We start from the raw sequence: 10,882 nt of genomic DNA on the forward strand, positions 1-10,882 counted from the left end.
TCGGTCAACAATTTGATGGACCATTCAAAATAGACTGTAGCTCGAAATCCATTGTGATGGGGTTGATGACACAGCTTTTCAATTCTGGACGCGACCTGACAACTGACAATTAGTATATGGGATATGAGCTAGCGAAAGAACTTTTGAAAAATAAACTTACAATGGTTGAAACAGACAAAATAAAAGAGAAATACTGCCTGGATTTTTGGAAAAAAAGGAGTTGTACTGTTTAGTTTTTGGATTTAAAAAAAAAAATAATAATTTCGTATTCTGCAAAAAAGAATAATAATGTAGTTATTTTATCCACAATTCATACTGATGATAAAATAGACGAAACCACCACGGAATTGAAACAAAAAAACAAATATCATCATGCTTTATAACCTTACGAAAGGAGCTGTGGACGTTGTCGACGAAATGGCTCCAGCATACACTACAGGGAGGATATGAAATCACTGGCCAATGGTTATTTTATTTTACATGTTGAATGAGGCTGTTATTAATGTCCGGATTTGCTGATGTCCCCGAAAATTATTACCACACAGTTCAGAAACAGATGTTTCTTTTTGAAAACACAGGAACTCGTTCTTTCAGAACAACACAGAAACCGTAAGTCTGAAACTTCCAAGCACTTCTAAGGAACTGAAAATCAATAATAGCGAACTGCCTGTATAAAATTTCAAAGCAAATCATAAATGATGTGCATTTTGTCCATATAAGGAGAGAAAATCAAGATTTATGTGCAAAAAATGTGAAATAAGTCTGTGTTGAACATCAGTATGTAGTTTGTAAAAATTGTCTTTAAACATGTATGTATGCATGATTAAATTCACTAAAATTCTTTAATGCATTCTTTTGTAATATTTAATTACATAAGGTTTGCTTATAAACAGCATTAATTGATATTTCAATAGCAGAAATAAACTAGGGTATAAGATACCCGGCGCGAGTTCTCGTGCTCGAAAATGGGTTTGTGTTCTCGCGGGTTAACATCCATAAATAAGAATCTGTCACTGGCATTGCCAAAATATAACATTATAAATTATCTACAATGCAGATTCTCTTTATACATTCTGAAACTGATGTTTATGTTATCATAGAAAAATCTAATACAGAACAGTTATCGCTGAACAGATGCCAGCCTCATCATCAAAAAAACTTTAGAAGTCATACTGCAACCTTATCAGGAATCAACTTCATTTCAGGTGTAAAAATGTGGGATGTATGTAAATGAATTCATGCAAACTCATTAAAAAAACTCTGCATAATTACTTAATTAACATTACTTTTACATTATTACCAGAAAAATATTTACAGAAATATATTAAAAATTATATAAATAGCTTAATTTAAACTACATACATTAAAAGTTAAGCTTAAACTGTTGTTGAGTATAAGCTGAAAATTTTTGGACCTTTTTTTAAAGTTAACTTACAAGAATCGGCTTATATACAGATGCACTAATCTCGCTAAAAAAGTAGGTACCTTTTTGTTAACCAGGCACAAGTGATAAATCGCTTGACTCACAGGCAGTGCTCTATTCATAAATAATAATAAAAAGCAATATTACAAAAGAAATAAAAAATTTAGAAAGGAAAAAAAAAATCTGTATTTACATTTTTACAGCTGGTTCTGTTCAGTGAAATGGTTAAATGTAAAATGTCTAAGCCCATGTGTACTCAAATACATTTGTGGTACATGCATGCATGGATTGCTGATTATTACAGGTATATGCTAAAATGCTTATTATTACAGGTATATGCTAAAAAATGTTAAAGATATGGTAATTTTACTGTAATGTTGAAATCGAGGGAGTGTATAATCAGAAAATACCCAAACTTCTTTCTGATCATGTGGAATATGTTAAAAAAATATTGGAATATCAGATAAATTCACTTAGGTTTCTCAAAATATTATTAAATAAAGTAAAACACCTTTTTACAATATTGTTTTCTATAGCTTTATTCTATACTTTTTGAAACTTGATTTAGATTTTTTTCAGGCATGTGGTGATGGAGTGCCAGGTAGACAAAAATGACAATTTTTGACATCAACTTCTATTCACTTTAAGGCAAAGTTTCAAAGCTGATAAAAACATTTGTGTTGAGCATTAATGAGGTGCATTAATAAGCACTAATAATAAACTTGACTTGAAAAAATTATACAGAAATAATGCTGATGCTCCAAGGAGAAGAAATTAGAATTCACCTTCTAAGGTATTTTCTCCCTCCTCCCAGCATGCCTTTGTGGTGTAATGGCAGCACACTTTGTGCATATTCGAGTGGTTTAGGTTCAAGTCCTGGCTAGGGCATTACACATTTTTCACAACTTCTGCTTCAAAATAACCTAATGGTTCTACAATCTACAGAATTACCTCAACAAAAGAAATTATATACAGTCAAAAGTCGTTAATACGGACTCGTCGGGACTTCAGCGATTCCGGATTATCGATTTTTCCGGATTATAGATCATCAGTTCAAATCTGGTAAGATGGCATGCAGAAATTATAAAATTAAAAATATGAAACTGTAATTTATGAAATAAAGAACAATTATGATCCAAAGGGTATCAAAATTTAAAAAAAAAAGCTTAATATTTATTTGTTTACTTTATTAAACACTTTTTTCAACGTAAGTTGTTTAAGTTGCTTCGTTTTTTATGTGATAATACATTCTCTTTAATTCTATAAGCAGACATAATTTCTTGTTCAGTTACAAAGTTCCGCTGTTCAAGTTATATAATTGCTAAGTCGAGAATACCGACTAATTTGTCAATCAAAATTTTTTCGTTTTCAATAACCTCTGTCGCTTTCTTCGATATCGGAAGCGAATTATAATGCCGAGGAATTTGATTTAAATCATATCAAAGACGGAGTACATCGAGATCAAATACAGTCAAAAGTCGTTAAGTCGGACACCCATAATCCAGAATGATCTATAATCCGGATCTCAAAGCTACAAACTTTCTGCGCAGACGCATGCGCGTAAGACCTTTACGTCTGCGAATATAGGTCTGCACATGCGCAAAATACGTTTACGAATGCGCGTTTAATGTATAACGGACGGTATAAGGTAAAACTTATCTAATTCAGTTAATGTTGCAGATTGCTTTCTTCCTTAATCTTCGAATTGGATCCGACTTATTATTTTTTGCAGACTGTTAGAGCAATTTTATAAAAGTAAGCTTGAACTTTCGATTATGTCAAATAGAATTTCTGATATATATTTACTAATATGTAACAGATCTACAAAGCGAAAGTATGTTTCGAAGTCCATTAAACAAACAGTGGAATTGCTGCAAAAAATGGATAAAGGCATAGCCTGTGTTTATTTAACCATTCCGAAATCTGTTTATCAATTTCATGCTGATCTGCGGCGGGGGTGGGGGGACGCCTCGGCGCACGAAGAATTGAAAGTTGATCTGTCAGCACTATCCTTATCTTCAGGGCAGATTTTTTTATTTTATTTGGCTTATAATTCCTTACTAAATGTAGTATTTTATCTCAATGTACTCCGTCTTTGATATGATTTAAATCAAATTCCTCGTCATTATAATTCGCTTCCAATAGCGAAGAAAGTGACACAGATGTTATTGAAAACAAAAAAATTTCGATTGACGTATTAGTCGGTATTCGCAACACAGCAATTATAGGACTTGAACAGTGGAACTTTGTAACTGAACAAGAAATTATGTTTGTTTATAGAAGTAAAGAGAAAGTATTATCACATAAAAAACGAAGCAACTTAAACAACTTACATTGAAAAAAATGTTTATTAATAAAGTAAACAAATAAATATGAAGCTTTTTTTTTGTAAATTTTGATAGCCTTTAGATTGTTATTGTTCTTTATTTCATTAATTACAGTTTCATATTTTTAATTTTATAATTTCTGCATGCCATCTTACCAGATTTAAACTGATGATCTATAATCCGGAAGTCCCGACGAGTCCAGATTAACGACTTCCGACTGTACTACATTTAGTAAGGAATTATAAGTCAAATAAAATAAAAACATCTGCCCTGAAGATAAGGATAGTACTGACAGATCAACTTCCAATTCATTGCGTGCCGCGGCGTTAAAGATGAACAAAGTTTAGATAAACAAATGTTAAAGTTTAGATAAACAAAGGATATGCCTTTATCCATTTTTTGCAGCAATTCCACTTTTTGTTTAATGGACTTCGAAACATACTTTTACTTTGTAGATCCTTTACATATTAGTAAATATATATCAGAAATTCTATTTAACATAATCGAAAGTTCAAGCTTACTTTTATGAAATTGCTCTAACAGTCTGCAAAAAATAATAAGCCGGATCCAATTCGAAGATGAAGGAACAACGCAATCTGCAACATTAACTGAATTAGATAATTTTAGCTTAGCTTATACCGTCCGTTATACATTAAACGCGCATTCATAAACGTATTTTGCGCACACGCATATTCGCAGCCGTAAAGGTCTTACGTGCATGTGTCAATGCGATGCATGCGCAGAAAGTTTGTAGCTTTGAGGTCCGGATTATAGATCATTCCGGACTATGGGTGTCCGAATTAACGACTTTTGACTATATTCATCATTATATCATTACTCTATCTTCACTAAATGAATAAGATCTTAAAACTCTGAGCATGGATGCCAGATGTTCTGAATAAAAAAGAAAAAAATTTAGCATTCAAGCTACCATTAGTCCATGCTACCTGAAGACGGAAACAGACTGTTTTATAGAACACCATGAGTGATAAAAAAATGGTTGTGCATATATGTCAACACGATGCAGATAGCCGAATTTGACAGTATGCAACACCTTGAACCAAGGCAAAGCTGCATTTATTCAACAGAAATAAATGTACTTGGAGAGAAAGACAATGCGTAACCCACTACAAAATGTTTGATAACATGTATACAGTGAACTGACTGCTTTATATTCAACAAATACATCCAATCAACAAGGTAATCCAAAAGAAACAACTAAACTAACAATACTTTATACTTCTTTAACACATACTTATGCTTATCCCCCATCCCGAAAATCTGATTAAAACTTAGGAGTTAACTTGTAAAGTTCTACTGAACCCAGTACATTTCCTTGATATAATATCTTCAGATTACTTTTACTATTTATCAAGAATAGTCTTTGAGTTGTTTTATGCACCAATATACAACTGAAAACATGGCTCAATAAATTCTTTTGAACAAGACCCAATTATTTATATTTTTATGGCATTCAAATGCTAGTTTAATGTTAGCTACAAATCATGAACAATGAAAGATAATATATAAACAACTGATTGATTAAAAGTTTGATATTTCTGTATTATAATGACCACTGCGAAGAAAAATCACTGCCTCCATGTTTAATCACCAAAGTTGATCTCCACCTAAAAACAAAGCCTACTTGACACTTTGTGTATAAACTGTTCAATTAGAGTAGATTTAAGGGTGCCCTAGGATTATCGCTAAGTTGTTTCATTTATAGTAGTTACCTGAGTAGATAAATGCTATGGAAACCCTATTATGACGTAATTGGTTGCGTGATTGCGGTGAATTTGGATGATGGGACAGATTTTTGATAAGAAGTATGTTGTTATTTTGTGGTTTACACAGTAAAATGGCTTAATGTGGTGAAATTAATTTGAAGTTTCTGTACAATTTGGAATGAAAGGGGGAAAAAAGCATTAATTGATTGATGTGTAAATGAAAGGGTTAATCTTTGGATTATGGTAACTTGGCGATTTTTTGGCGACCAACCCTGCTACAGCAACCTGCTAGTTTTGTTTTGGACACCATTTTGTTTTCACGAAGTAAAGCCATGTTTTTTTTTACTCAACATTTTTTCCAACAATCTGCTAGCCAAATTATGCTTATGCTAGAACTTTTATGGAACAAAAGTGCTTAATCATGATGAAGATTAGGTGCGAAATTGGGAGAAAGTGTAGAATCGCAAACTGCTTGCCGCGTTTTTAAGAACTGAACATACACGGTATCATCCATGTACACGTCGACCTATTTTCACTTAAAAAAACATCCCAGAATTGCACAAAAATGGCATTGCGCACACTCTTGACTCTTGACATGTACACTGCTAAAGTCCTAGCTAGTAACCTTCATCGCCTTACCAAAATGTCGCCAAACTACCTGTTAGCATATTCCAAAGATTAGCCAATGAAAGTTTACTTAGTTGACATTATAAGTGTCCTGTTTGTAGGAAGGAAATGCATATGATCGGAGGATACCTGCACTGCTGAGGATATTTTTCACACTTATTTTTGTGAATTTATGTGGTGATGCCAGTATACAGATTCTAGTTCAGAGAATTTAGGAAGTTTTTGGATGCTGTTAAGGAATTTTGTTTGTCTGAAGACAAGGAAATTTGTAAATTAGTTAAGTGGATATATCCTTTGTGTAGTGTTAAGATGGATTTGGTATGTTATTTTCTTGTTTAATTTTAAATGTAGTTTACTGAGAATATATATTTTTTGTTGGCTGCTTCTTTGACTTTTTAAGTGAATACAGATTGATGTATACATGGACAAAATCAAGGAAGTGTGCAATGATTAGTTTGTGCAGCTCTCTGATGTTTTTAAAGTGAAAATAGGTGATTTTTGGTGCAAAAATTGCCACTACACAAAGCCAAAATAACAAGTCAAAGAACTGCACAAACTCAGTATCCATATACTGCTAATTATTGCCAAGGGGCACCCGTAAATTGGTATTTATTTTTACCAACTGTTCTTCCAAAAATCACATTCCATATATTGAGGACAAAGTGTTCCCAGAAAGACATTTCACATATTGTAAACAAAGTGAAAGCATGCACAGATTCTCGTCTAAGTTTCTCAGTTGTGAAATTTGCTATCAATTTTTAATTTAGCAAGATTTGAGAAAATGAAGAAGTATTCTTTTTGTAAAATGGCATTTCATTTCATACTATCTAGAATATGTCAGGATCAGATTCGGAAATGTATGTATGCATGTGCATATATATGTGTGCATGTATAAAAACGCATGCATACCTAGGCACATACATGCATACATGAACGCATACATACCTATGCACATACAGCCATACATACTTTTCTGAATCTGGTCCCAACAACAAAAAAGCACCTAGAATACTCCAAAAGTGATCATGAAAAAACTTATATATGAATGATGAAAGCATCTGATGATAAAACATTAAAAGCTCCAAGAAGAACGACATTCAAGTGAGAAATTGGGGTAGAGTAGACTTTAAGGTACCCCTTGTATTATGGTGAAGTTGTTGTTTGATTTATCGCCAAGTTGTTATTTCATTTATGGTAGCCTGAGTAGCTGGATGTTATGGAAACCCTATTGTGATGTAATCAGGTGCATGATTCTGGGAAATTTTGAATCATGGGATGTTTTTTATAGGTTTTTGTGGTGTGTGTGTTGGTTTGATTCTTTAGACAGTAGAATGGCAGAATGTAGTAAGATTAATTTGAAGTGTCTGTACAATCTGGAGCGAAAGGGGAAAAGAGCTTTAATTGACTGGTGTGTAAATAAAGGTTTACTTAGTAGCCATTATAAGTGTCTTGTATTAGGAAGGTTATGCGTCTAGTCGAATGTAAAAACTGTTTAGATGGATTTGAATGGGTTTGTAGGAAGAAAGGTTCAGATGGTCACTATGTGAAGCGTTCGATCAGAGAGAGTACCTGGTTTGAAAAAAGTCATTTGAGTATGATTGATATTTTGATTTTTACGTGATTCTGGGTGTACGAAGCGAACTCGAAAATCATGGTGAGTGAATATCTGCTTTTGGTAGTGCTTAAATGTATAACATGTTTTTCCTTCTTTATATTATTTTATTGTTTGGTTTAAAATGTATTTTATTGAGATTATGTATTTTTTGTTTGCCTATATTGTTGAATTTGGTACTCCTTCGACTTTTTAAATGAAAATATATCGATGTGTACGTGGACAAAGTAAATGGAGAGCACAATGCAAGTTTGTGCAATTCTGGGATTTTTTTTCTGGGATATTCACTCGCCATGATTTTCGAGTGATGATAGGTTGACGTGTACATGGATAAAGTTAAAAGAGTGTGCAATGCCATTTTTGAACAATTCGGGGATTTTTTTTTTAAGTGAAAATAGGTCGACGTGTACATGGATAAAGTCAAAGGAGTGCACAATGCCATTTTTATGCAATTCAGGTTTTTTTTTTTTTTTTTTTTTTTTTTTTTTTAAGTGCATATAAGTTGATGTGTACATGGATACCGAGTTTGTGCAATTGTTCGTCTTGTTATTTTGGCTTTGTGTAGTGGCGATTTTTGGTGCACAAATCGTCGCTTCACAAGCCAAAATAACGAGTCAAAAACTGCACAAAATCGGCATCCATGTACTGCCAAAAATTGCCAAGGGGTAACCTATACTATACTTTTACCAGAAACTGTATACAAGAAATAAATGCAAACATAATTTTGTTTCATTTCACTTTTCCCATTACGTTTTTGTAATTTTCATATGTTTTCTGCTTAATGGCCTTTTTTCCACTGTTCTTTTTGTGACTGTTTGTTTTCTTTTCATTCATGGCCATTATGTTATAAAAGAACCAAAAAAAAATTAAGAAATACTAAAATAACTGAAAGGGGAGGACTAAACTAACTTACCTGACAATAATCTAAACGTCCCTTTAAAATTACATTCTAAACTCACAGCATACATATTGTATTGTATTTTTAATTATGGCAAAGCACATAAGGGCTATCTGCCTAAGAGCAGGGATGCCTTCGTGGAGGACTTTCTAAGGGAAACTGGCTCGTATACACGTTACACATGGGGAAAACCACGAAAACACCCATGCAGCCAGCCCGTTCGCAGGATTCGAACCTCGGACCGAACTACCAGTGTTCAGCGACTTTACCGCTCTGCCGCTGGTGGGCCCACAACATACGAAAACACTAAATAACTTTCTTTTTTTTTTTATTTATTTTTGAAACACAAAACACCCGTTATTTCTTTCGAATATGTTTAAATGCAAACGTAAAAACAGAATGGTGTAAAGGGATCTTTCCCAGAGTGCGGGATATATGTAATAGACCAGATACCAAAACAGAATATAATGAGGGACTATAAAATTACGGGTTATAAAATATCTTAAACTAAGGTTGTGAAATTTATAATTTCTTTAATACTACCGCTATAAAACATAATATCCTGAAGAGGAAGACTTGCATCATTAAGGAATGAAAACATTTTCCACCAAAAGAAATTTTAAAAAAAAAAATATATTTCGAAAGAACAAATGTCCAACAAAAAGTACATATTGCATAGGAATTTCTCCTTAAAATTAAATCCGTGCACACCTACAACATTCAGTATTACGAAGGAAAAAAAAAAAGTACCTTCATCTTTCAGCCTTAGCAACGACTGTTCAAATGAATACAAAACGAAAACACCGCTACAACAAGTGCTGCCAGTAACATTCAAACAAATACAGCTGCGGAAAATTTGGAAGAACTGTATTTTCGCATAGTGGTGTGGTTGAGCTACTAGGCAAGGAGGAATAGAATAGAATATTCTAACCTCCTTGCTACTAGGCATTCCGAGGTGGGACAGCGTTCGAGATAGACGTCTTATCGTTTCGCTCTCCGTTTCCTTGCGTTGCTACCACCCCCGCTACTGTACCGAGTTCATCGACCTCGCTTCACGGGCTCTGAGTTGTTTCTTCTTTGGCTTTCGCCTTGCAAAAGCGTCCCACTGCTGCACCCTTCGCTGGATAAAACAGGTCGTATTTTATTCTTTCTTCTGATTTTATTTATTCACCGTGCCGATAAGGGTACCTTCGGGTACGGCCTATAGTTAGGCCTTTTTCCAACTTATTTGCCTCACATGATTAATCAATATAACAACAAACAACAAACATAACTGTAACTAATAATAACATAAACATGGAAAATTCACCTCCAAACTCAGAAAATCCTCACATGAGACACCTCAATGATGAACCCAACGTTCTCCAAATATTAAGTCACAAAATTACTTTATCCAATGACGTCGAAACTACCAGATCCTTGGTGGAAGATATCCAAGATATCCGTAACGACCCAAATGTGATTATGACCGCTAGTGATAAAAAAGAACTAAACTTTCTCCTTATAAAAGCCATTAATCAACTGCGTATGCAGGAAAACGAGATGGCCAATGCAAAAATAAACGAATTACAACGAAATTTCTAACGAAAAGCTCGCTAAACAATTTGAAGAGCTTAAAAACTTCTGCGACATACTTCAATCCACTAGTGGTTTCAAAGAACAAAGAAAAAGAAAAGGATAAGATTCGGAGAACAGCCTTGGTTGCGCCAACTTGGCTCCTTTAAGGATATGGGCGACATTTTATTATGCCAACAGAAGTAAATATCATGTGGCGAATAGGTGCTAAGGAAAATACATGGGGAAAAACGGGATTCAGATGTGTTTATATTTGTTTGGCATCTGATTCCTAATTTTGTTCTGTTATGTTGCTAAATTAGCATTAAAAGTCGAGTAATCTGCGTCTATTGCGAAAACGCAGGGCAATTACTTTTCGATCCGATTTTATACATGTATTAATATATCACATTCCTGAAACGGATTCTGACTCCGATGAGGAGCCTTCCCTCAAAACCAGCAATCGATATAAACAATTAGAGAACCAAATAGACGACATGCATTTGGACAACGAAGATGAATCAGCCACTCAGCTCACTAACACCCCAAAAGACCAACCAAACAAAAGTGACACCATTCCCGCAAATAGAAAACCAAACTCCAGCCCCAAAACAAGCAGAATTGATAGAGTGCCAATTATTGTCGTAGATGACAAAACTTAAACAAGCAAACCGGAAAAGAGATAACTGGCACCTTAAAAGGACGCCGCCTTGA

The 10,882-nt window shown here is 33.9% G+C and overlaps 1 protein-coding gene across 2 annotated transcripts in view; it reads right to left on the minus strand.

Moving 5' to 3' along the window:
• Oseg6 (intraflagellar transport protein Oseg6) overlaps positions 1–9,581 on the minus strand; it is a 210,573-nt gene extending 200,992 nt beyond the window's left edge. Inside the window, exon 1 of one of the 2 annotated variants that reach the window (XR_015039212.1) lies at positions 9,365–9,581. Coding sequence is in view for 1 of the 2 variants with exons in the window: in XM_085809920.1 (XP_085666046.1) it covers positions 9,365–9,370 (6 nt within the window). In the remaining variant the exon portion in view is untranslated. The remainder of the gene's footprint in view (positions 1–9,364) is intronic. The other variant, XM_085809920.1, reaches the window with a different exon arrangement.
• Positions 9,582–10,882: the final 1,301 nt, after the last annotated feature.

This window comes from Stegodyphus dumicola, chromosome X2, assembly GCF_044657685.1.
Source record: "Stegodyphus dumicola isolate Sdum_Otavi_A_Nest chromosome X2, ASM4465768v1".
Taxonomy (NCBI): domain Eukaryota; kingdom Metazoa; phylum Arthropoda; class Arachnida; order Araneae; family Eresidae; genus Stegodyphus; species Stegodyphus dumicola.